This window comes from Aethalodelphis obliquidens, unplaced genomic scaffold (assembly GCF_003676395.1).
Source record: "Aethalodelphis obliquidens isolate GAN/ISIS:26980383/991018 unplaced genomic scaffold, ASM367639v1 scaffold9, whole genome shotgun sequence".
NCBI lineage: Eukaryota > Metazoa > Chordata > Mammalia > Artiodactyla > Delphinidae > Aethalodelphis > Aethalodelphis obliquidens.
This window is the reverse complement of record NW_020837953.1, coordinates 45,577,871-45,603,240: the sequence shown is the minus strand read 5'-3', so window position 1 is coordinate 45,603,240 and position 25,370 is coordinate 45,577,871. Positions and strand designations below refer to the sequence as shown.

Genomic DNA, 25,370 nt, shown 5'->3' with positions numbered 1-25,370 from the left:
GGCTTCAGTGGAAGCGGCTTAAGAAGCTCCGACTTGCCGTAAAACAGCGTCGCGCGCATAGGCCCGGTTTGGCTAGGAGTTGGGAAGACAGGACTAGCCGGGGAAAGACTTATTAGCCCGGGATGCTGAAGTTGGGGCGCCGGGCGAGCGAAGCGGGAGCGGAGAAGGGCCGGGGCAGGCCCCGCGCCACCTCCCCCCTCCGGCCGCGGGAGGGCGCGCTCTGGCCGGTACGGCGACTTCCGCCGGCGCCCCGCCCACCAGGCTCGCCCCACGCTCCGATTGGCTGCGCGGCGGGAGCGCGCCGAGTCAGGGGGCGGGCCCGCGCCGGCTACAAAGCGGCGAAGGTCACGGCGGGAGGAGGCGCGCGCCGCCGCTCCGCGTCCCGCCCGCGGCCCTCGGCCCAGCCGCGAGCGCCACCGCCGCCGCCTACCGCCTGCCGCCTGCCGCTGCCCACAGCCCATCGCCCGCGCCAGGAACCATGGAGGGAATGAGCGCGCTGCTGGCCCGCTGCCCAACGGCCGGCCTGGCCGGCGGCCTGGGGGTCACGGCGTGCGCCGCCGCCGGCGTGCTGCTCTACCGGATCGCACGGAGGTGAGTGCGCGCGGCCCACGCGGCCGGCTAGTATCACGCCCGCGCCCCTGCCCCCGCACCCGCCCTCCACCCGCTGTCCTCCCAAGCCCGCCGGCTCCGGGGCCGCCCGCGCCTTGCTGTCCGTGAGCGCGGCGAGGCCGCGGCGCGGCGGTGGGGCCCGGCCCGTGTGTCCCCGCGCCGAGACCCACTGTGCACGCCCCGCCCCCGGAAGGAAAACCGGACTGGGGATCCCCAGTCGGGAAGCGGCTGAGGAGTGGGTTGGGGGACCCCAGGAATGTGGGGCGGGCGGGGACAGCCAGCGCTTGACGTACGAACTTCCTCCCCCGCGGAGATCTGCGCTGGCCCAGCTGCAGGGTCTGCAGGGCCCCCAAACCCTGCGGGAGAGTCGAGCGGGGGTCGGGCCTTGCTCCTTTCCGTCTTGAGCCCTGATCCCTGGTCCTCAGGGGCACGTTGGGTCGCGTGAACACCGGCCGGTAGTTTCTGAGCCGCGTACGCTGTCTCGGGCGTTGTTCTAATCTCACATAAGCCCATTTCAAAGTCACAACCCCTGCTCTGTCTAGAGAAGCTGAGGGACAAAAGAGCTACATAAATTGTTATTAATTAGACGAGTCAGGGTGTGAGCTGAAGTATCCTGACCCTGGAGCCTGCATCCCTGACCCCCGGGCTCCACAGCCTCCAAGAGCAGGCAAGCCTGACATACTTCAGAGGTGTTTAAACCGGGCTGGGCTGCCCAGCGGGTTCAGTGGCGGCTCCCCACCCCCGACCCTGGCTCGGAGATCATGCTGACCCCACTGTGCACAGCTGGTCTCCATGGTCAGGGATAAAAGCTTAATGGCCTCTTGCTTCAGGAGGACCTCAGGGGCAGCCCCACTTCAACCCACTTGATCCACCTTCCCAGGGGATAGGGGAGAAAGGTGGGGTTGTGAGAACATTCTGGAGACAGAATGGGTGGGCTTGTAGCTTCAGCAGGGGATGTGGAAGCCCAGCTCTTAGGTGGGAGAAGCGAAGGAACTTGCCCACGGTCACTCGGCAGCAAGTGGGGGAGCTGGGACTTGAACATGGAAGGCATGTCTGTTCTTCCTTAGCCACCACCGTGTACTGCTTCTCACCCAAAGGGAAAAGAAGTGAGGGCGACTGAGTCACAGGCTTCCTGGGGGAGGAAGGGGTAGGAGGGACATCAGCTGTGTCTGCAGGATGAGCCAGACTGGCAGGCTGAGGAGGGGGTGGCCTCAGGGGTCCCTGACAACGCACAGCTCTGCATGTCCCAGCTTCTGCCCAAAATTTGGAAGCTGGAGGGGCTTGCCGGACCAGCTGGTTCAAACCAGTTATCTTATGCACGAGGGAACGGAGGTGCAGAGGTGCATGCCGCCTGCTGTTGCTCAGATTCCCAGAGCGTGTCGACGGCAGAGGTGTGTCCAGAGCCCGGTTTGCCTCCCAGTTAACCGGGGGCAGGGAATGTCAGCCCAAGGACCAGAGCCTGGGCCAGGTCTTGTGTCCAGGCTTTGCAGCTCTCACTTGTGTTGGTGTGGCTAGATTCGCACTGGGTTTGCTCACTGTGCCTCAAGCTCCCGTCTTGTGCTGCGGCTGTTCCTGGGGGTCCCGTCTCCCCACCTGGGCTGCCAGCCACAGCTTTCCCGCTCCCGGAGACAGGAGTCTGAGGCCTTGGTGCAGTGTTGGGTGAGCTGCTTCGAGGGGAGCCAGGAGGGCACCAGTGTGGCGTGACACCAGAGTCGTGGTGTGGCATTGGGACCTTTTGATTGAGAAGGACCAGCCCTTTCCCAGGAGGCTCTGAGATTCTACCAGAGCGCTGGCTTTTGTCTGGGGGTCATAAATTAGCCACTGTCACGATTCAGAAGCAAGACCAGGCTGAGCCCTTCTCCTCTGTGGGGGAAACAGTGACAGTGAGGAATGGCTTTGGCCACAGCGTGGGTTTAGAATGACCCTGGGGAGGGCATGTGAGGAGAGTTGTTTCTGGAAATGGACTTGGCCGGCTGGGTGTTTGGGGGCTCAGCACAGCGATAGAGGGACCTGGACGGAGGATCGGCCGGGGAGCAGGGGGAAGAGCCCGCTTCTCTGAAGGGCTGCGGTCCCCAGAGCCCCCGGCAGGGCCAACCCTGGCTTCCCACCCGCCGAGTCCTCTTGACCGGGCCGTGTGTTATGACCTGGCGTGGGGCAGGAGCTGCTGTTAGCCCCATTCTACAGATGAGGAAACAGAGGCCCAGGGAGATTGGGCTTCCTGCCCTATGACACCAAGTTGCTAAACGGCAGAGCCCTGCCTCACTCTGGCCCTTCAGCTCCTAACCAAGCCTCATGCTCTGGGTCCTCACTGAGCAACTTGGCTGTCACTCTGCACCCATAGGAGGCCAGGTGGAAGCCCCAATTACACTTCCCCAGGCTGGCGCGCCCTGTACCCAGGCAGTCTTGGTGGCTTCCTGTGCCTCCCCCACCCAAACTCCCACCCCCAGGCTCTGCCGCTTGCCATCGTATCCATCTCCTGCCATCACATCCCTACTCAAGACCTCTGGAGGCCCCCGTAGGTGGTTATCGGATTGTCCACTTTCTGGTGTTTGGGAACAGAGAGGATGCAGCCTCCCAGGTAAAAGAGTTAAGCCTCGGCCTGGCGTCCAGGGTCCCTGGTTCCCGCTCACCTCTCGCCAGGCTCTCCTGGTGCTGCGCACTCTGGCTGGGGGGACCCTGCTCTCCGCACGCATGCCGGGTGGTGCCCCCCTTGCCCGCAGTCCATCTGTTTGAGGGCCACCTGCTCATTTGCCTTGCTGGCCGGCAAACCCGTTCTTGAGGGTGACGGCAAATGCACCACTTGTTGGCTCTCTCCTATTGCATCTGTCACCAGCTGCCCTGTGAGGTCGTTGTTCTCGTCCTTGTGTCCGGGTCAGGAGTGGAGAGCCTCGCTCATCTCTGCCTCCCTGCGATCCAGCGTGTGCCCAGCCAGCGCTGTGCTGAGGGACCGGTGTGGTCCACCGAGGGCGGATCCGGGCTTTCTGTCTTGGTGTTGGCTGGACTGCTGTGGGCCTAAGTGTGATTCGCCTTGAGGCTGGCGCGGGCGGCTGGAGGCCCGCTGGGTCCTGGTGGCACTGAGTTGCACATTGGTGCCGCTGTCCCGCTGCCCAGGAGCCTGCTCCTTGGATTCTCTCTGGTGGATCGGACAACACTCAGGGCACAGAGGAGCAAGTGAGGAGCCGTGTGGGGTCCGACAAGGACCCCTCGCCTATGAGCCTGTCCTGGGATCCCCTCGGGGCCCTGCTGGAGGCTGACCTCTCGGCCCCCAAGGGAACCGGCCTGACTCTCAGAGACCATCTTCCAGACCCCGCCAGGCCAGCACGTGGTGCCCAGGGTCACAGGCTGTGTGCCAGACCCTCTCGGGGAACTTCTCAGGGCCTGGTGGAGACTGGTGGACGCATGGGCCTCCCCCAGATCCTGAGCACCCCCCCGCCCCCCAACAGGGACTGATGCCCATCAGTGTCTCTTCCATGTGGCACAGTGCTGGGCTCACAGCAGGTGCCCACCCCCTGGCAGGGTCCTGGACCGAGGGCCTGGAGCTGCAGCCCTCAGAGAGGTGGGCCATTGGTGGGCTAGAACTGACACTCCCCGCTCCCACCAGACCTGTAGGGCACGGCGGGATGCCAGGGCACGAGCTCTGTTGTAACTAACTGTCCGTGTGTGGGGCTGAGGGGGTGTTACCATTGTTGGGGGCCTGTGTTCATCTTTTCTTCCCCATTGTGGGCTTGGGGCTTGTGGAGGGACGGTTCCAGAGCATGCAGCTGCCCCTGGCTCCCCGCCAGGGGCCCATCCTGCCCTTGGCTGCCTCAGGCCTCCTCCAACCCCCGCAGAGCCTGAGAGAGCTCAGCACACAGGTAGCAGGAGCTGGGTGAGTACCTTCCAGACCCTCCCGGCCGCTCACCCTCTAGGGCCCAACCTTCCACCTGAGGTGGCCTGGCCTGGACCCACCTAACTTGCTCCTGCCTGTGTCACAGGGACATTCTGTCTTGTCCCCTCAGATCTTGTCCACCACGAAGAGTGGTTTGACCCAGAGCCTCACTGGGGATGGAGGTTGTTGGCTTGTGGGAGAAGCGGGTGAGGGATAGGAGGGGAGCAGGCTGGGGGGGCTTTTCCCTGAGCAGCAGCAGAACCCCGGCTAAGCGGGCGCAGAATAGGCTGACCCAAGGGCTCCTGCGTCAGGCCTGGTAGAGGTGGGTGCAGGCCCAGAGGCCAGGCCCGCGCCGTGGCTGTGGGGACAGTACGTACGAGCTGTGAGGTCAGCCGTCAAGCGCAGCCCGCGAATGTGAGTCACTCCATCCACGTGTCTGACGCGTGGCGCTTCCGGCAGGCGGCAGCGGCGCTGGTGCTTGGGGAGCTGACATTCACACCCAGCTCCCCGTAGCTTTGCTGGTCCGTCTGCCGCTCACAGGCCTGCACGCGCTTTCAGGGCTCACCCCTTGGGAGCTGTGGGAGGTGACTTCCTGGCGCGGGGACCCCATCTGGCCAAGGTGGCAGGCAGCTGCCCTGTCCGCGAGAGAGGACCCTCACCCCGCCAACCCTGGGCAGGGATTACCAAGCCAGAGCCGCTGGCCCAGGGACCAGGACGTATCCCCAGCCTCCCCTTCCTGCCACCTCCTTCCAGGCCAGGCTCACTTCCCTAGCAACAGAGCTGGAGGTTCAGGGTAGAAATGATGACTTCCTGGGCGGGAGGGGCTTCGTGCCTGGCCCCCTGGCCCAAAGCTTCAGTTCCTGCTCGCCTGCCACCGGTCGTCTTTATTCCCTTCCCATCTCTCTTTATTCGTGGGCTGCCAGCTCTCCTGCTGGCTTCTTTCCAGAGGCGGGGTGTGGTGCGGTGAGCTTCTGGGGTGAAGGGGGCAGAGGGACCCATCACGAGGACAGCAGGACCTGGGGGCAGAGGGGAGAGGTTTTCCGGCCTGCCTCATCACCCCTTTGGACGCACCACTGTGCACTCTAACAGAGAAGCCTGTAAAGCAGATACAGATTAACAAAGAGAAAGCCAAGTGCCGGCTTCTCAGTAGAGCAGGTTCCCATACCGCTAGCCGCCTCCTTCCGCTGCTCTTTGCCTGAAGCCCGGTGAAGCTGTCAAAATGCCTCCGCTGATCACCTGCCCAGCTCAGCGCTTTCCTGAATTCCCTCATTTGGGGAATGGACGTGGCAACTACCAAGCAAACGCCTCCAGTCCCAAGAATCTAAAACAATGTGGGCGACAGGTGGCAGCCGCTCTCCTGGGGTGGAGACTTCTGTGAAGCCCAGGAGGTGCCTTCCATCCGAGCCCCTCGGCAGCCTTTTGTGGGCAGAGATTATCATTATCCCCTTTGGCCAGATAAAGAAAGGACTTTCCCCAAAGGCCACACCATGACCACGAGCCGCGCTGCCCAGGGCTGCTGTTTCTGGGCCTTGCCCTCTGGTTCAGTGATGCTGAAGACGTGCGGTCCCTTGTCGTCCATTCTGAGGGCCTTGGCCTGAACTGGAGCTGCTGGTGCCCTCTGTGGACCCTGGGACCCTTCCCTGCAAGGTCTGGTTTCATGTCCTTGTCTCTGTCCGGGCTTTCTCCTCCCCTCCCCTGCCCTCCCCATGTAAGCTGTCATTTATTGGGTGTTTAGCTGGGCACTGTAAGCGCTTCCCACACTTGACATGTCTTGTCCCCAGTCGACAGGTGAGAAGACTGAGGCTTGGAGAACTCTAGTAACCTCCTCACGGTCAGTGGAAGGGCAAGGCCAGGAAGCATCAGCGTGTCAGAAGCAGCAGCTCTGCTTCCCGGGGGGCCAGCCTTTCTTCCAGGCCCCTGACAACCCCGGGGACAGGGTAGTGACACAGCCAGCGCCCTGCGTTGCCAAGCACCTTTACGTGTCTTGTGTCATTGGGTCCTTGTAACACGCACATGCCCTGGTTCTGTGATCGCTCCCACTTTGCAGATGCGGGCCGAGGCTGGGAGAGGAGAAGGTGGCAGAGCCGGGGGCTCTGGCTTGCAGAAGGTTGGGGCCGTACTGTCCTGTGGACAGTAGGGGTGTCCGTGTGTGGTATGGCTGCCCATCCCAGCGAAGGCCCAGGCGGCACCCCCAGAGCTGGAGGTGGACTCTGGGGGTGAGTAGGGAGACAGGAGTGGCAAGGCCAGGACCCCAGGGTTCAAGCAGCTGCCACCTGTTGCCCACATTGTTTTAGATTCTTGGGACTAGAGGGGTTTGCTTGGTAGTTGCCATGTCCATTCCCCAACCCCCTTGACACACACACCCCCAACAGCCAGGGAGATGGATGGATGGCCCTAGAGCACAGATCCGTCGGTGTCTGGGCCGGGATTATCCTTCACACCCCACCTGTCAGCACACATGTGGCCGGCAAGGGCCACTGTGGCCAGCCTGTCCTGTCCCCCTGCTGGGGAGGGGTGGCCCCAGGCTGAGCAGCCTTCTGCAGTCCCTACCCCTTGGCCTCCTTGGCCCTCGCTCTCCTGGGGACTTCTGTGAAACCCAGGAGGTGCCTTCCCTCTGGAAACTCCCCAGGGAGCACCATTTCCGCATCCTGGGAACAGGCCCAGGTCTGCGGGCCTTGCGGGGGTGGAGGGTGGTCCTAGAGCCTGGTCCCTGTCGGCCCCGGGCCTGGCTGGCCCTGGGTTCTTGGTGCCTCTCCAGCTCGGGGGAGGCTTGGCCTCAGAGGCCAAGGAGAAGCCCAGGTCCTGCCATTGGACACACAGCGTCCTGTTCTCCTCCGCCTGCCTGCATCTCCAGCTTAGGGTCCCCATCCCGCTTCCCACATGCTCTCCCTGGTCTCCTGTCGTGTGGGTACGGAGGTCTTCCCGCTGATTCCACTCTGCTCGTCCACAGGATGAAGCCGACACACACCGTCGTCAACTGCTGGTTCTGCAACCAGGACACGGTGGTGCCCTATGGGAACCGCAACTGCTGGGACTGCCCCCACTGCGAACAGTACAACGGCTTCCAGGAGGTGCGGCCCTCCCATCCAGGACCTGCGGGCCCTGGGCCCTGACCCTGGGCCCCTCCTTTGAGGAGGAGCAGACAGGCTTGGGCAGCTAGGGTGACTTGTGCAAAGTCCCAGCTCTGAAACTGGCAGGTTTGGGTTCAGACCCGGATCATTCTGGCTCTGAAGCCCAGTCTGTGCCTTGCTCCAGGCTGGGGTCGGCAGGCTCTCTGCGGGCCGGGCAGTGAGGGGTTCAGGCTTTGCAGGCCACGCGGTCTCCTGCGACCGCTCGGCACTGCAGGGCCTCCACAGACGTGTGAGCGCGTGTGGCTGTGAATAAGCCCAGGAAAGCTTTACTCACAGACGTGGGCAGCCAGCCCATCGCCAGAGTTTGCCGACCCCTGTGCCAGCCCCTGTTGGGTCCTGAGGAGGGACACCAGGTGGGAGTGTGGGCAGGGGGCGGGGTCCAGGCTGCACCCTCAGCGTGTCGCCTGTGTTGGGGGTTCCCGTAAAGTTTTTTTGGAAGAAGAGCTCCTGCGTTGCACGTAGAGCAAGGGAGCGTTAGCGGTCCACTTCCGTGGAGTGCGGGCACGCGGGCCCTCCGTTCGGCGCCTGGCCCGAACCCGCGGGGAGGCTCTTGCCCGTAGGGAGGGGCTCCCCCTGACTCAAGTCCTCCTCCCCCCCCCAGAACGGCGACTACAACAAGCCGATCCCCGCCCAGTACCTGGAGCACCTGAACCACGTGGTGAGCGGTGCGCCCGGCCCCCGAGCCCCCATGCAGCCCCCGCAGTGGGTGAGCAGCCAGGTGCTGCTGTGCCGGCGGTGCAGTCACCACCAGACCACCAAGATCAAGCAACTGGCCGCCTTCTCGCCGCGCGACGAGGTGAGCGGGTGTGGGAAGGGCTGGGGCTTCGAGCAGTGGAGGGGAGGCCCCGTGCTGGCCCTGTGTTCCGCGTGTGTGATCTAGTCCATCTCAGCTGCCACTCGCTTCTCGCTCTTTCTGTCTCATGTCACTGCTCTGGGGGCCCCAAGCCTGGGAGCATCATGGAAAGCCCAGCTCCTGCCAGCCCAGAGGGCTTTGTCCCTGGGTAGGGGGAGGTAGGGTCCTTAGGCTCCAGCTTGGGGCCCTGTTGGACCATCCTTTCCGTGTCCCTCTGAGTCAGTCTTAGCCACTGGCTGGCGGGCAGTTTGCTCTGGAGTTGGTGGACGATGTCCCGGCTTGTGGGAGAGGAGGGGACACAGGTGCTGCCGAGAGGCTTGGTGTTAGGGCTTTGCCTCCCCCGGGTCCACCGTGGAGCCCAGCAGCCTTGTCATCTAGCTGGTGTCACCTCACCCAGTCTGGGGGTTCCGTGACCTCAGGAGAAAATCCCAGCTGAAGCCCAGAGACACTGACTTTCCCAAGGCCCAGCCTGGGAGTGGGGGAGGGAGGGAAATGGAGGTGAGCTGGGGCTGGGAGGGGAGAGGCAGGGAGGCTGCAGAGAGAAGGGCAGGCATGTGCGATGAGGCAGCCAGGGCACCTCTTCTGGCACATTCAGTCCCAGCAAGAGATGAAACTGATAACCCTCCCGCCCTCCCCTGGAAGCAGGGAGGGAGGGGCGTGTTGCTGCGTCTCTTGGGGGAGGAGGGGTGGGAGGGGACTCGAGTCTCCTGGGCTGTTCCTGAAATGTAAAGGCCCTTTGGTTTCTGCTAGGGCCCTGGCCCGGCCAGGGGCTCTCCAGTGTCTTCTAGACCACTGGGCTTAAGGGTGGAGGCAGCCCCACCTCTGGGTTGTCCATCTGCCCGCGTCCAGGTGGTGTCAGCCCAGAGCTACCTTCCCCCGTGGGTCACCTGCCTTCCTGGAGCTCTGGAGTCCGGGAGCAGGGCCTGAAGCAGGGGCCACGTCCCAGACTCTGGCCTCAACGTGCGTCCTTCGGAGCGACAGAATTGGCTGGAGTGTCTGCTGTCAGCTGAGGGCCCTGCTGTGTCCCGGCCTCTGGGGGGCCCTTATTCCCAGCCGTTTGTCCTGTTGGGCAGCGGGGGAAGCAGGTGCAGATTGGGGACGACTTGCACACGGTCGCCCCCTGGAGACCCTGAGCCTCTGTCTCCCTCCGCAGGGCAGATATGACGAGGAGATCGAGGTGTACCGGCACCACCTGGAGCAGATGTACAAGCTGTGCCGGCCGTGCCAGGCGGCCGTCGAGCACTACATCAAGCACCAGAACCGCCAGCTGCGCGCCCTGCTGCTCAGCCACCAGTTCAAGCGCCGGGAGGCCGACCAGACGCACACGCAGGTCCGAGGGGCGTCCGTGGGGCACTCCAGGCATCCCAGCCCTTGGGTCTGTGCAGGAAACCCCTTCCCAGAGGGCTGGGCCAGTGACTGGGGGGCAGCTCTGCAGAGCTGAGGCCCTTTTCCCTGGGGCAACAACTGTCCCGTGGGGCCACATCCCAACCTGTCCCCAGACACGGAGCGGAGCAGGGGTCCTAAGGAGAATGTTAGTTATTTGCGTGCGTGACAGGGGTTTCTGAGCTGCCCTGCTGAGCTTGGGCACCTGCCAACACCTGTGTGGGTTCCTCCCAGCGCCTTCGTGGTGGGTGCTCTCCAAGGCGCCACGGAAACCAGACTTGGGGAGGTTAAGTCACTTGCAGAGGGCCACGTACCTGGTGTGTGGTGTCACCAGGATTTGAGCCCAGGACTGGCTGGCTAAAACCATTGTTCATTTTTATCACTGTACTCAGATGCTGGAATGTCCCGGCTTAAAAAAAATGTGATATAAGTAGCAAGTGGGTTTAGAAGTAAAATCCATCCTCCCCAAAGAAACTCCCACCCACCCCCTGGGTCCCCGGAGGTGCCCTCTGGTTGTGGCCATCTCGCTGACTGGTTGGTGTGTGGTTTCCAGTCTGCAGCCAGGCCCCCGACCACACAGCCATGCACCAGCCACACGCCCACTTGCACAGTGGGATGCTCTGACCCTTGCTTTCCTCCTCTCCACCGTGTTCTCAGACTGAACAACTTACTGCTGTTTTTTTAAGCTTAATTTTGGCCAGAGTTATCTGTATACTTATTACAATTCCAGTTAGAGCCGCAATAGGAATTTTTTATGAGAATTTGAAAACGATTGAAAAAAACGTACTTGAAAGAAGAGGTCACCATCACTTCAAAAGGATTTCTGTAGAGAATGTGGCAGCACAGCTCTTCCCCACACAGGAGCTCGCAGTGGGGTGACGGCCCAGAAGTGAGACAGAGTAATGGGACCCAGTGGTGAACCAGAAACAAAGCCAAGAGGGTGTGAGAATTTAGGGCGTCTCTGATCATCAGGAACTGGTGGGTTCTTCGGCAGGTGGGCCCCGGCCAGACCCCCGTGCACAGAGTGGGCACCAGGATGGGTGTCGGTGGCTCTGTCTCTCTTGCCAACCAGTCTCTCCCTCCCTCCCTCCGTCCCTCAGAGCTTCTGCTCGTCCGTGGTGAAGGCCCCGCTCCAGGTCATCGTGCTCCGAGCCCTCGCCTTCCTGGCCTGCGCCTTCCTGCTGACCACCGCGCTGTACGGCACCAGCAACCCTTTTGCCCCAGGGGCGCCCCTGCCCCCGGCCCTGCCACCTGGTAGCAATGGCTCGGCCCCGCCTGACAACAGCACAGCCCCTGGGGCCGAGGGCTGGCGGCAGCTGCTGGGCCTGCTGCCCAAGCATGCGGCGGAGAAGCTGCACGAGGCCTGGGCCTTTGGGCAGAGCCACCAGATGGGCGTCGTGGGGCTGGGCCTGCTCACCTGCCTGCTGGCCATGCTGCTGGCTGGCCGCCTCAGGTGCGTGGGGGGCAGGCGGGCGGGGCATGGTGGGAGCAAAGCTCCAGGCTGGAGGGGCGGGGCTCTGAGGGGCCACTGGGGCCACACCGCCTCGCTGCTCCACCTCAGACTCCTCATCTGCACAGTCGGCTGACGATAACCTGGCTCACGGGCTGTTGGAGGGTCGAGTGGGCGCCCTTGGGCCTTTGCTCTGCTTCCCCGTGCGGTTGCAGACCCTGTACCGAACGGTGTCCACATCATCTCCCAGTGACTCTGAGGGAGGTTTCTTAGCCCCATCGTACAGACTAGAACACTGAGGCTCAGAGAAGCACTGACTCGGAGTCATGCGGCCTGTAACTGTTGGAAGCGGCATTCAGAGGCCCACGCTCTCCTCATGGCCCTGGGTTCTGTCCTCTGAGCAGGGCTGGGGGTGGATGAAGGTGGCAGAGTGGGAGGGATCGCCTTATCCCGCCTCGCTGGGCCCTCACTCCCGCTGTCCCCGCAGGCTCCGGAGGATCGACGCCTTCTCCACTGGCCTGTGGGCCCTGCTGCTGGCGCTGCACCTGGCCGAGCAGTACCTGCAGGCTGCCTCGCCCAGCTGGCTGGACACGCTCAAGTTCAGCACCACGTCCCTGTGCTGCCTGGTGGGCTTCACAGCAGCCGTGGCCACGAGGAAGGCGACGGGCCCACGGAGATTCCGGCCCCGAAGGTCAGAGAAGCAGCAGTGACTGCGGGGGGAGGACAGACGGACGGACAGGCCCAGGGCTTTGCCCGCAGCGCAGACAGTGCCCCTCTGTCTTGCATCTTTCTTACCTGCCTCACTTCCGGCCCCGCCCAGCCTAGGGCCCCCGGTCCTGGCCCAGCCCCTCCACTTCCCCGAGGAGTCAGGCCTGCCCCCCTTTCCTTTCTGGCTCCACCAAGCCATTCCCCAGCCCAGGCCCCCAGCCCACCGAGTGCTCTCTAGCTGCTCACTGCCTCCACCTCTCTGGCCAAAGACCCCCTCACCGTCCTGAGCCTGGAACACGGGCAGCGCCCATGCTGCCTGCCTCTGACCCGTGGCTTCCTGCTGGCAGCTCCAGGCACCCCACACTGGCCACGGCCCTTTTCCTGGCTCTGACACCACTGGAAGAGGGTTGCAGGCCTGCTGCCTGCTTCTCCTCTCACCTTGCCCCGCCTCTGGGCCCCCGACATGGGTTGGTGGTGGTGGCTGCAGGGTGGGCCCTGGCCGCATGGCCTGACCACGTGGGCTGCTTGGCATGGGCAGGTGGTGCTGAGCCGGGGCCAGAGCAGAGTCCCCTACCTCGTCCCACCGTCGCTTCTCTGGTCTGTCCCTTTGGTCCTGCCCGTTGCCCTGTAAGCCCCGTGGAGCTGGTGAAACCAGGAGGAGACAGGGCTGCCCCCTGGGTTTCCTGCTCTGAGACCCTGTTATCCCTCAGCCTCCTTCCCCAGGAATGGAGAGTGCAGTTCTTAGGCCCAGACAGGCCTTGACCATGAGTGTGTGGGGGGAGGCCTTTCTCAAGGTGGACGGGAGGAAATCCTGCCTCTCCTGCAGTCAGCAGGTATCTTAACAGCCAGGCCGTGGTGAGAATTGGCCAGGCTGGGGGGAGGTCTAGGGTCTAAACACTCTCTCCTTTACTTCTCTATCTTTTGGGCACCACTGTGAGCCAGATAGGCAGAACCTGGGCACACACACTCTGCCCACTCTCCTGGGAAGCCCCTGGGTTCTGCCCTCGAAAGGCAGGACCCCAACCTTTACGGCCAAGCCCTCCACTCATTCCCTGCAGGGACTGGGGTTCAGGCTTCCTGGGCTGAGGCGGCCCTGATTGGCAGGCAGCGCGGGACCTGAACTGCTCTCGTTGGCCCTGTTCCCTTCCCCCCATACCAGGCGTGTCCCCAGTTTCCTCCTCTCACCCCCTTCCTCCAGTATGATGCCTGGGAAGTGTTCCAACTGCCCAAGGTTAGCATGGAGTAAGGAGCCCAAGGGACACGCAGGCCCATGACACCAGGTCATTGTCACCTTGTCCCTCTCTGGCCTGTCACTGCCCTCCTCCTGGCCCCTAGAGCCCCTCGGGGAGGGCACCACAGCTCCTGCTTCCCACTTCCCTGTAGGGCAGCCGCAGACCCCACAGGGCTTCAGCCTCGCTCTCCCTGGGCCAGGCCCTGCTGTGCCAGCCTGTTTACTGCCTGTGGGTGGAGAGCTGGACCCCTCTCCAGGGCCCCTGAGTGCTGACCTTGGCGTGGATGTGCTCTGGAGGCTGACGTGCCGTCCACGTTTGGAGGCAGTTCCCAGCCTGGGGGCTGCCCTCCCAGGGCCGTGGCAGGAGGCTGGACCAAGGCCGTGCGCCCCTCCAGGGCCCTGGGTCCTGCAACTCCTCACTGCAGGCACGAGCCCCCTCCAGGTGTGGCCCCAAGTGCGCCAGCCCCTCCGCTGTACACATGGGAGCCCAGGGAAGGCAAGAGCGGATCACACGCGTGTGCGGGTCACACTCAGGAAAGGGCGGCCAGCTGGCTGAGCCTGAGGGGCAGGTGGAGCGTGCCCGGCTCAGGCCCCTCGCAGAGCCCCCGGGGAACAGGAGTCGTGCCCAGGCCCCTCCGTCCTCGGGTTCTCGGGCTCCGAGGCGGCCACCCCTCGCCACTCACCCCTCGGCGGCCGGGTAGGGAGCGCCCGGGTGGAGCGTGAGATGGAAGGGCGCTGGCGAGGCAGAGGGGGAGTGGGCTGGCCGTCCCTCGGCCCGGCGGCCAGCCTCGGGGAGAAGGCGCGGCGGGCGCCAGGCAGGGAGCCAGTGTCTGTTGGCTGTGCGTGCCCTGCCCTCTGGAATCTCCCGTTCTCAAGGAAGCTGGCAGCGCGATGCTAATTACTGTTTTTCTTGGTGTTGAGTAGAAGCAGGACATCTGTGTGTACGTGTGTATTTAAGTTAAATTATTTATAACAACCCTAACCAGCTCTCTTGCTGGCCAGGAGCCTGCTGAGCAGATGTCGCTCCTGCCCTCTAGTGGGGACGGAAAGACACCTTCATGTCACTGAGATGGAGCTCATCGAGGAAGGCTTCCTGGCCTCTTTAGTGTTTGGTGTGATGTTTTAAAATCACCCACCTGTCCCTTAAAGTTTCATTACATAGAGCATATTCCAGCACCTTCCGACATTACTGGCGACAGCTGAGGAAGTGCGGGCACCACTGGGATCGTGGCTTATTACCTGGGAACGTGTCGGCCTTGCTTGGGGCCTCTCTCCCCTCCGCTGGGGACGACAGTCAGACCATCTGGGATCAAGGGGCCATCTTCTCCCTCCAGCTCTGGGGTCCCCGCCCCAGGCCGAGCAGGCTCACTCGTAACGCTTGCCCAGGAGCCCGCCGGGAGGGGCCCGTGTCCCTTCTGCCTGCAGCTGTCACCGAGTGTCCCGTCCTCTCTTGTGCAGACGTGGATGATTGTCTAGTGATCCTCCAATTACTGTAACCGCAACTCCCGGCCATAGATGTAGTGTTTTTGATGCTGTATTTTCAATAAATGCCTCCGGGGCCCTGCTTTGACCGGTGGGCGTCAGGCACCACGTCTTTTCTGGTTTTTTTCTTTCACGTTCCTTCAGAGGCTTCTGTGCCGGGGGCGGGGGCTTCGGGGGACGGGGGTGCCCACCAGAGCCAGGTTTGGGAGCTGGCAGCGTGGGCACCAAGCGGCTCAGGGCCCACCATCCTCGGGCGCCCTGCTGGCTCGTGCTTCTCCTCGTCTCCATAAACTGCTGCTTAAAATGCAGTCCTCTCTCCTGTTGTTCCCGGCTTGGCCTGGGGTTGGCTTGGAAAATCAAAGGTCCCCCTCAGTGTCAGATGGGAGGCAGTGCAGCCAGCCACCCGCCCCCTCGCTGGAGCCCCTGTGTCCCGGCGGACACACAGACTTGGATCCGGGCCTGGGCCTCTCTGAGATGGGATTTGAAGGCACAGGCGGTCTGGGCGGGCCTCGCCAGAGGAAGTGTCGGTCCCTGTGCAGCGCTCGGGAGCCTGGCGGAGATGGGGCTCCTTTGACAGGGGCCTCCTGGGGCCTGTCTTCTGCGGAACCAGGACAAGGGCTCACGCTTGGCGCTTCACAAGGATCTGCTAGTTGAGTGATGCCACTGCATGTCCCAGTGAGAGGGTCAGACCACAGAACCGTCTCCCCCTCGGCGCCACCATTTTTAGTAGCATCAGAGATTGGGAAAGCACCTGTACCGGGCGGATGAGAGACTCAGGTTATAAGCTCTGGGGCAGCGCCAGGTGTGAGCAGGATCTGGGAAGCGTAGGAAAGGGCTGAGAAGACCCAGCTTCTCCTGGGCCCAGCTGGCCACCTCTGAAACCTGCAGCCTGACTTGGACCCTCTCCTCTTACTTGCCGATTACTGCAGGTGGCCCTCGGCCGACTCGTGGCCTGGCCTGGCCTGTGGGCTGCCCGGTGGGGCGGCACAGGAAGCCCAGCGCAGGCAGAGTCGCGCTGCCGCCCGCTGGAAGGGCCCGGGCGTGCCCGCCCCCGTGGCCCACGTGCCCCGCCCTCATCAGGCTGCTCCTGCACAGGGCAGACGGGGTCCTCTGGGAGGTGCAGGCCCCAGCAGGGGGCGGGGCTTCGTGCGTGATTGGAGCGAGTTGGCCAAAGGTCCCAGCGCACCTTCACCGCCCTTCACTGTCGTGCTGAGTGTCCCCCCACCTTGCAGGCCACTCCTCCAGGTCGTCTGTCCTGCCAAACGGTATGTCATTCTAAAATGACAGCACAAAATCGTATCTTGTATTTAGAGGCAGAACCTTCCGCAGGCGTTTTGGGGGAAAGGAGGTGTAGGGGTCAGACAGGCTTAGGCAGGATGGGTCAGCGGGTGGAATGCAGGCGCGTCCAGCCTGGGGCCAGCCAGGTTGCCCAGACTCTGCCGTAGATTTGCTTGATTTCCCCGTGTCCCCCAGACACTGGGCCCCGGCTTTGGTTCTGAAGTCCAGGTGGTTTCCTGGTGCTTTGGAAGGCTTTAAGGAGGCCACGCGATTCTCCAGGAGGGCGTCAGCTGACCCCACACTTTCCTCATAAAACTTGTGTAAAGAGAGGGGCAGGGATGAGAAATAGGGAAATCAGTGGCGTGGAGATACTGGCCAGCAGTGCCCCGAGCTCAAGGTCGTGGTGGGCACGGGGTGGGTACCTTAGGCAGCCCCCCGGCTCTGCTGCAGGGACTGAGCCAGCCTGCCCGTCCGTCGGCACATTATCCACGGGCTCAGTTGTCCCTTGGGGACCGAGGTAAGGCTGGACCTCCCGCAGCTCCGTCCAGACGGCGGACTAATCACGTATTAACTGTCTCTGTCCCTCCCCCTCTGTAATCGGTTGCCTTAATCAGAAGCATGGTTGACATTCTGGCTTGGGGCCACCGGGTCCTGTCGTGTGATCTGTACCGTTCTCGAGTTAAAGAGACACTGTCACCTTCCGTCTTTCGGGCAGCCTTGCGATCGTTACGGGTCTTTCTAAGTTCAAGTTGGTGTCCGGCCAGAGCCTCTTCCCAGAGATTCCCAAGCTTGGCTGCCTTCCGCCCCGCTCTTCCAGGGGCTTTCGAGGAGTGTCTGAGACCAGAGGGCAGCGGCAGGACTCCCAGGGTCGGGCCCTGGGGAGCAGGGGCTCCCCGAGCTCGGCCGCTGCCGGGAGGCTCTGGGCACCAAGCGGGTAGCGGCGCGGAGGAGCCCAAGGCCGTCGGCCCAATTGAGCGGCCAGCGCAGGGCTGGGCGTTTTTTGCTTCGAGGTGAAGGGTTGGCGTGAGGCTGGTGAGGGCGACAGTGTCACTTTAATACCGAGACTCGTAGTGGACCTAGTTTGCTGTGAGGCTGAGGGGATCGGAGGGGGCATGCCGGGAGGGGTGGGTCACGCTGGCGCCTCCCAGCCACCCGCTCCTAATGGCGTGAATGTGGTCGGACTGCTTTTCTGCTGCAACTAACACACGCCTCCTCTGGGACCCCGACTCGTGCCCCACCTCGCACCGTGGGAGGGGAGGGGGCCCGCTGTGCGGAGGCCGCTCCGGGGGCCCCCGGGGCTGACCCAGTCCCCTCTCCCATGCCCGCTGGGCTCTCTCTCGCAGGTACTTCCCGGGAGACTCTGCTGGCCTCTTCCCCGCCGGCCCCAGCCTGGCCGTCCCCTGCCGAAGCGTCGCAGGCCCCTCGCCGGCTCTGTTCATCCCCGCCCCGCCCGGCTTCCTGCCACTTGCCAACCAGCAGCTGTTCCGGTCTCCCCGCCGGGCCTCGCCCTCCTCGCTGCCCGGCCGCCTCAGCCGGGCCCTCTCACTGGGAACCATCCCCTCTCTGACGCGAGCAGGTAAGTGGCGCTCGGGCCGTGGTGGGCAGCGCGGGGCTGGGGGCAGCCGGGCTCGGGGACTCTGGCTGAGCCTGGAGTGGGTGGTGGTGCTTCTGCTTAGAGACGGGCGGAACTGGGTTCAGACCCTGCTGTGTCCACTCATGGGCTGCCTTAGCCAACGGGCTTAACCATGCTGAGCCTCAGTTGCCCTCAAAATTGAGGCCAGTGGTGGAACCCACTCTGGGTGGTCGTGAGGGTTAAACCGGGTGGTGGATTTAAAGTGCTTAGGCGTCCGGTGGGTCCATGTCCCCTCCCGTGGGGTTCTGTCTTTTATCACCGTTCTCACCGTTATTATTAACTGCCGTTGTTCTGAGACACTGGAGACTGGGAATTTTGCCCCTGGCCTTTCTGTGTGGTCCACAGGGCAGGGATTCAGTTCAGGTCTGCTACATTTATGGAGCCCCGGAGTGACCAGCACCTGGTCCCTGTCACCGGAGGCTTTGTCTCATCCCTCCCCTTCCCCAGCAGGGTCTTCCGTGACGACCCTCCTCACCTTGGGAAGCCACCCGGTGCCCACGGGGTTTGCTTCACCCTCGGGGTGCGGCCTGGGGTGCGGGGCTGCGCGGCAGGATCCAGCCTCTAGGAAGGTGGGCGGCATCTTGGTTAAGCCGGGCTTGCTGACGTGCAGTGTCTCTGAGCCCCTGAGCAGCTCCCCCAAGCAGGGGGCTCCCCCTCCAGTCCGACACCCCTCTGGACCTGTTTCCCTCCGGGACTCGCCCAGCGTCTGCTGTGTGCAGTCCAGCGTCCTCGTAGGTAGAGGGTGGGCCACAGTGCAGGAGACACGGCTCGCTGGACACAGCTCGTGAGCTGAGCGGTGGGTAGTGTTTGAGGCCTTCAGGCTGGGATTGAAGGGGTGAGAGCCCCGAGCGGTACGGAGACCTGGACTCCAGGGACTCCTGTGTCACCGAATGTGAGCCGTGTTGCTGGCGGAGGGTGGCTGCCGCCTGCCCTCCTCTAGAAATGGCTGTGCAGCAGAGTTCCTGAGCCCGTGGCCGGCGAGTCCCAGCTCAGGCCTTGGGGCTGACGGACAGGGCCTCTGCGGGCCCTCCGTGAACAGCAGCTGGAGCCGGGGGGAGGGGAGCAGAGTGAACATGGAATGCCCTGGACCCAGGGACCTGGAGGGCCCGGAAGCTGGGCCCTTCCCCAGAAGAGTGTTCTCTGTGTCAACAGGCAGCCTCCCGGTTGCCCTGGGAGGCCCGAGGCAAGGGCTCAGGAGGCCCCCTGCCCCGAGGGTGGCAGAGCAGTTCTGTGGAACGCAGGCTGGTCTCAGGGTGGGATCCCGGAGTCTCCGTTGCTGGGGCGGGTCCTTGGCTCAGGTGTCAGGAGGCCCTGGTGGTCCGGGGCGCGGGCGCAGTACCAGGTCCATCTTCCCGTCTCTCTCTCTCTGCTCTGCTGGCCTCTGCACCTCTCGCTGCAGGCCTCACCCCTGCGTCCCTGCAGCTCAGCCCCAGCAGGAAGGCCCCTCCCCAGTTCTCGAAAGGACTCCGGCTGTGCTTGGGCCACGTGGCCATCCTCACACAGTCACTTGGGGGTTGACCTGGGTCTGTGTCCCCGGACCGGTGGGTGGAAGGGGCAGGCGGGGCTCTGTGGCCGACGGACCCCTCAGAGCCCTTGGGGCAGTGGGGCAGCAGCCCCCACGCGGGCGCGTGGAGGCCGCCGGCTCTCTCCACGCTCGGCTGTCAGCGGGGCACTCGGGGGACCCAGGGGCTCGTGAGATGGAGCCCCTGCCCTTGGGGCACACTCGGCTGAGGGAGGGGCAGCGGGCTCTGCGCACCAAGGCCCAGCGCAGGGGGTCAGGCGACGGGTTAGTGGAGCAGGGCAGGGCTCCGAACGGCCGAAGCAAAGGAGGCGCAGGTCAGGTACCGGGACGCGACCTCCCGTGCGGCCTGCTGTGGGCTTCGGCCTCCTCATCCGCGAGGCGGGAACGTGCCCTCGTGAAAACTCCACACGGTGATGGTCTAGGCAGAGCGAGGCAGGGAGGGGGCTGGAGCCGGGGCCCTGTCTCCGCAGGGACCTGTGTTGCCTTTCTCTTTCCTCTCCAGACTCAGGGTATCTGTTCAGTGGGAGCCGCCCACCGTCTCAGGTGTCCCGATCCAGAGAGGTTCCGGTTTCAGGTGAGGAGGACAGAACGCCAAGAGGAGTGACCGGGAAGCCGCCTGAGGCAGGGCAGCGCGTGGGCCGGCGTTTCCAGAGCGTGTGCAGGGCGGGACAGCAGCCGCATTGAGCGTGAGCTTTGGGGTCAGACGGGCCCCCAGAGGGGGTCACGTTCAAACCCCAACCCTGTGCCTCCCAGCTGTGCAGCCCTGGGCAAGTGCTTCACGCCCTGTGCCTCAGTCTCCTCTTCCGGGAAGTGGGCGTGAGAGTTTCTAGGATCAGCTGCGATGCTGCTGTCCTTACAGTGGTGACGGAGGGAGGCGGCACTGGGGGTGCCGGCGTCAGCGGGGCTCAGGGTCGCTGACCTCAGGTCTCCAGGGTTGGTTTCTCCCCGGGCCTTGCTCTCAGCTGAGGGAGGAACCAGGGGCTTTGGATAGAAGTCAGGGGGAAGGGGGCAGAGGGGGCATGGCTGAGGCTCCAGGATCCTCTCCCCTCTCTCGGGTGCCTGGTGGGGTGCAGGCCCCTCCTACCTCAGTCCTCAGTAGGGCTCCCTTCTGCCCCCCAGTCTAGGCCCAGCCTCGCCTTTCTCCCTGGGTCAATACAGGAAAGAGCCCCAGGACGACAGCCGGTCCTATAACCAGAGCAGACATTGACACGATGTTGTCATCTTTGTTTCTGTCACCCTCCCACCCTCCAGATTACTTCTCTCTGCTGTCGGGGAGCTGCCCCTCCTCCCCCGTCCCTTCCCCAGCGCCCTCCGTGGCTGGCTCCGTGGCCTCCAGCTCTGGCTCCCTGCGCCACCGCAGGCCCCTTATCAGCCCTGCCCGGCTCAACCTGAAGGGGCAGAAGCTGCTGCTGTTCCCGTCGCCCCCCGGGGAGGCCCCTAACACCCCCAGCAGCTCCGACGAACACTCGCCCCGCAACGGCAGCCTCTTCACCATCGAGCCGCCCGCCATCCCACAGAGGCAGCCGGCGCGGGACACGAAGCACACCGTGGGTACGGCCCTCTGACCGCCCTCTCGGAGGCAGGAGAGCCCAGCGGGCCATGGGAGGCCTCTGGTCAGTGTGCAGCGGTGGGGACACCGTCAGGAGGTCACACGGGGCCTGTCCTGGCTCTTATCTGACTGTGTGGCCACTCTCCCAGGTCCCTGGCCTGGCTGGCCTGGCTTCTGGTGACCTTGAACCCTCCAGGACGTTGCCCTTTTCTGGCTGATTTTATTTTCTTCTCTTGCAATTGACCTGGAGGCTCCTCTGTCCCTTGGGATGGTCAGAAATGCATCAGGCTGCATCTGGTTGCAGATGTTTTTGTTTTGCTCAAATGAAGTTTTTCCACAAAGCATTTTAGAATTTTTAAAATTAGGCCTCAACCTTTAAAATCTAGAACTTTCACATGAATGTGTGGATTTCCTGCGTCTCGTATTATATCAGAAGATCTGGCCACGCTGGGCCAGACAGGTAGAAGGGCAGGCTGAGGTCCCACGCCCCAGCCTCTGCCACTCCCTGCCCCACCGACCTGCCCCCTCCACAGCCTCGCTTGTGGCCGTCGTCTTCTACCGCCTGGCGGTGTTTGAGTTTGTTGCTCCTGATCTAAAGCCAGCTCCCTTCACGGCAGCTACACAGACAGGACCTGAATGAGGACCTGGTCTCCCACTGCCCACTGCCTGGGGCGGGCCGAGCAAGTTGGGACCGGCAGGGCTGGCTGGCCAGTCACGTCTGAGGACCATCCTGGGACTGGAGGTGGAGCTGCCCCGCGTCTGTCCCTGGGGGTGAGCCATGAGCTCCCACTGAAACGCCCCTTCTCCCTGCAGACATGAAGTCAGCGCCGGAGGGGGGCAGCACGTGCAGCAGCCGCTCTATCAAGAAAGAGGACGACTCGTCCCGGTCGTCCTCCTGTGTGGTAGACACCACCACCAGAGGGTGCGCGGAGGAGGCCCCCACCTGGCGAGGTCTGCACCCCGTGTGATGTGCGGGAGGGGGGCAGGGTAGCGCGGGGTCTCCGGGTCTGCAGCCGCCTCCTGAGAGCTGTCCGAGAACAGCCCCTCGAGGGCTCTTGGGTGACAGAAGAGGGTGAGACGGCCCACCCGAGGCCTCCTGGGCCCCGTCTGTGGCAGCATCCCCACTCAGATTCGGGTCTGATCTGCGCTCTTACAGGAGCCTCTGGCCACAGGCGGCTCTTTACATCTAACAGTTAAAATGTAACAACAATAAAAATCTACTTGCTTAGCTGCACCAGCCGCATTGCAGGCGCTCCACTGCCGCGTGTGGCCTGTGGCTGCTTGACTGGACAGAACAGATACAGAACACTTTCACATTTGGAGAAAGTTCCCCTGGAGGGTGTCAGCGTGGGCGCCCTGGGGGCCAGTGCAGAGGCTGCAGGCTGTGCAGGGCACTGAGTTGCCTGGGTTCAAATCCTGGCTCCTCTGCTTGCGGGATGGGGGCGGGCTGTGACGTCAGATCCCAGTTCAGTGTAAAGCCCAGCGGTCGGCTCCTGGCACCCCCTCCAGGTGGGTGGGAGACGTGTATGTTGACAGGATTTTCCTGTAATGATCGTTTTGAGCTGACTGGAAATGGGCGCTACTCCCAAATCAGGGGGCGTCTGGGATGTGACCCAGCAGCAGCAGCTTGGGGTGGGGGACCCCAGTCAGCAGCTTACCGCCTTTGAGGCCTGGGCAGGGTACTCGTCCTGTCCTGTCTGTAAAGCTGGTGTACCCCATGGCAAGGTGCAGGTGTGTACCACCCTAGCCCGGTACCTGCCTGGTGGCACAGGGTCAGGAAGAGAGGCATCTTCAAGGAGTCAGGACTTGGGAATTCCCTGGTGGTCCAGTGGTTAGCACTCCGCTTCCACTGCTGAGGGCCCGGGTTCAATACCTGGTCAGAGAAGTAACATCCCACAAGCTGCGGGGCACAGCCGAAAAAAAAAAAGGAGTCAGAATCTAACTAAGTGACCCCACGTTCCTGGGTCTTTTCAGATGGGGAGGCTTCCGGGTGCCCCGAAAGAACTGGGGTGGGGCCTCAGTCCGGGAGCACCTCCCCTGGGGGTGGGGCCTCAGCCCAGGAGAGCCTCCCTGGGGGCGGGGCCTCAGCCCCACATTGCTCACAGGTCTCTCGTTTTCTCTCTGGAAGGTCGTTTAGCCCCTTCGCTGATCCGGGGCCTCCTGGCCGTGAGCTTGACTGTCAACGCCCTCTTCACCTCGGCCTACCTGTACCAGAGCCTGCGCTGACCCGCGGTCCGCAGCCTCCCGGCACCCAGAGAATCTCGGAGGGTGCACCCAGGTGCATGCCGCTTCCACCACTGCCGGCCTCAGCCCTCCTCGAGGGGCTGCCGCCTCCGCCCTTTTCTCCAGGGCCCTGGACCTCGCCAGAGGGAGCCCTGTTCCCGGAAGCCTTCTCCCCACCTAACAGACTGCGGGGCTGGGCATGGTCTTGGGGGTCCCAGCCCTCCCCGCCCACCTCTTTGGCTGACATCAGTTGTGTGTTTGGTGCTGACAGTCTCCCTGAAGCCAGGGGTCCCCGAGGGGCTGCATGACCCTGGGGTCCCTCCCCACCATCCAGCCCTGCCTGGCGGGAACACCACGACTGCTGTGACGGGATCAGGAGCTGTGGCCCTGAGCCCGCAGCCGCGGGCTGTGATTACATCTTCGTACTGTACCCCTCCGTCCCGTGGGCCGCCTCAGGCTCCCTGGGGGAGGAGGGAGGGGAGGTCTCCAGCCGGGTGGAGGATAAACCTCCCCTGGCAGGCCCCGTTGAGGGCCGGCATCTTTTGCCGTTGTCCTGCCCCTTCCTGTGGGCTGTGGGTGACGCCTTCCCTCTGGCTCTCCTGGGCGGGCAGGTGAGTTTCCTGCCCAGGGCCCCTCAGAGTTCCTGGGTCTCGGGCCCAATTGGACTCGTGTAAGCACCACCCCCCAGACTCACTTCTCCCTGCTTGTGTCCCCATTTTATTACCTCTGGTGACCTTCCCTGGCAGCAGCCCTGCAGCCGTGAGAGCACTACCCAGGGCCCGCCCCGCCCCGTTTCCAGGCCCCTCCCTCATGCACTGTCCACAGGGGCCTTGTTTGACCCCCTCAGCCTGCAGGTCTCTGATGAGACTGGACCCTCACGCCCACCCTCAGCATTCTGCTGTCGCGGTGGGCTCAGCGCGACCTCTGTCTCCAGGCCACTGTGGCCAGCCTGCTTCCTACCCCACGCCCCTTGGTCCTGCCACTGCCCTTCCGACCGATACGGCAGGTCTGCCCCCTACACCTGCCCTTGTGCTGGGGTCCCATCCTGCCCCCGAGAAGAGGAAGGGTGGGTCTCAGTCTGGCACAGGGACCCTCAAGATGCCGTGAGGAATGAGAGACTGCCTGTGGGTGTCAGAATCCCCGTCCCGCTGCCCTGGGCCCTGGACGCAGGTGTGGGGCTGTGTGTGTGTGTGTGTGTGTGTGCGTGTGTGTGCGTGCACACTCGTGCGTGTGTCAGTGCACGCGTTCGTGCCACTTCAGGAGGAAGCAGCAGCCTCTGTGAATTCTGAGACTCATGTGGGGAGGCTCACGACGGCAGGGGAAGGGTCTTCACTCTGTCATTCAGGGATAAAGTTTAATTTTATTTTTCTACACATTTTTGCCAGGCAAGGCGTTCTGCTGGGAAGCAGGACGCCCCCAGTCCTCCCTGCCGGGGAGGTTTAGTTTTATTAAGCTTTGGGTGCTTTTTTAGTAATTTTTTTTTACCATGTGGGGAAGGAGGTTGCTCTGACATCCCCCCACTCCTGAGAGCTACTGTTTCCTGCCCTACCCCTCACCCCAGAACGAGGGGGATTGGGGGCCAGGGGCCACGCCACGTCCCAGACTCCAGCTGCCAGAGATGGTTCCAACTCGGAGGTGGTGCCTCTTGGCCTCCATTCATACCGTGGGCGTGGCCGTCGAGTTTTTTAATTTTACTGTTTGCCTAACCAAGCCAAATTCCATTCCCGAATACCCTTCCTCTCTGGCTCTGAGGAAGCCCTGACTGAGTGCCCAGCCCCTTCCTCTCACGCCTGGGCCCGCCTGGCCCCTCCTGCCCAGGCCGGTGGTCCTAGCGCCCCCCCCCAGGGGCAAGGGAGAGGCTGGGCGGGGAGGGGGCTGACTTACGTTTTCTTTCAAACAAAAAACACAACCTTATTTTTCTTTACAAAAGCAAAAACAAAAGGAAACCAAAAAAGATACCAACCTTTGAACTATACCTCAGTCTGTCTCGTCTTTATTCTCTTTGGGCAGCCGAGGCCTCGGACTGGGGGCCGCCGCGGCAGGGGAGCCCGGGCTGCCGTGGAAGTGACTTCACTCGCTTGTTTCTTGGATACAGAGCCCGGGGTGGTGAGTTCTGAGTGGCAGTGTCCCCAGAAGGACTGGAGGGTTTGAACAGGACGTTATCGGCCTGGACGGGCCTGGACGGCGGGAGGGTGAACCAGAGTCTGCTGAGCAGAGACGGGAGGCTCTGGGCAAACAGCGTGAGCAGGGGCTTAGCCGTCTCTCTGCGAGATCCCGTCCCAACCAGCGGGCCAGCGTCCTAAGCGTCCCAGCACAGGTTCTGGGCCCAGGCTGCCTGGTGACTGCAGAGTCTGCATTTTTATGGGCTTCATTTTGATGCTGTGAAGTAACAAGCCCACCATCCAGGGCTGAGCTGGGGATAATTAAAGCACCACACGATGCAGAGGGCC

The 25,370-nt window shown here is 63.2% G+C and overlaps 1 protein-coding gene across 2 annotated transcripts; it reads left to right on the top strand.

Moving 5' to 3' along the window:
- The first annotated feature begins 377 nt into the window (after positions 1 to 377).
- TMEM201 (transmembrane protein 201) lies at positions 378 to 24,895 on the top strand. Of its 2 annotated transcripts, XM_027110283.1 has the most exons (11): positions 378 to 591; positions 7,428 to 7,548; positions 8,210 to 8,404; positions 9,615 to 9,791; positions 10,945 to 11,297; positions 11,782 to 11,985; positions 17,337 to 17,569; positions 19,651 to 19,722; positions 20,400 to 20,699; positions 21,511 to 21,648; positions 22,826 to 24,895. In XM_027110283.1, exons 1-11 carry the CDS (start codon positions 479 to 481, stop codon positions 22,921 to 22,923), a joined length of 2,004 nt encoding a protein of 667 aa, XP_026966084.1. In that variant the 5' UTR covers positions 378 to 478; the 3' UTR covers positions 22,924 to 24,895. The 2 variants fall into 2 exon arrangements, with proteins under 2 accessions (XP_026966084.1, XP_026966085.1); XM_027110284.1 differs by lacking the exons at positions 21,511 to 21,648; positions 22,826 to 24,895 and adding an exon at positions 21,315 to 21,504.
- The last annotated feature ends 475 nt before the right edge of the window (positions 24,896 to 25,370 follow it).

What these genes read in the sequence shown, in the direction of transcription:
- TMEM201 (XM_027110283.1), top strand. Translation starts at nt 479, where the DNA reads ATGGAGGGAATGAGCGCGCTGCTGGCCCGCTGCCCAACGGCCGGCCTG. An exon ending in CTCTACCGGATCGCACGGAG is followed by an intron (nt 592 to 7,427) that starts GTGAGTGCGCGC and finishes GCTCGTCCACAG; the next exon opens with GATGAAGCCGACACACACCG. An exon ending in GGACACGAAGCACACCGTGG is followed by an intron (nt 20,700 to 21,510) that starts GTACGGCCCTCT and finishes TTCTCCCTGCAG; the next exon opens with ACATGAAGTCAGCGCCGGAG.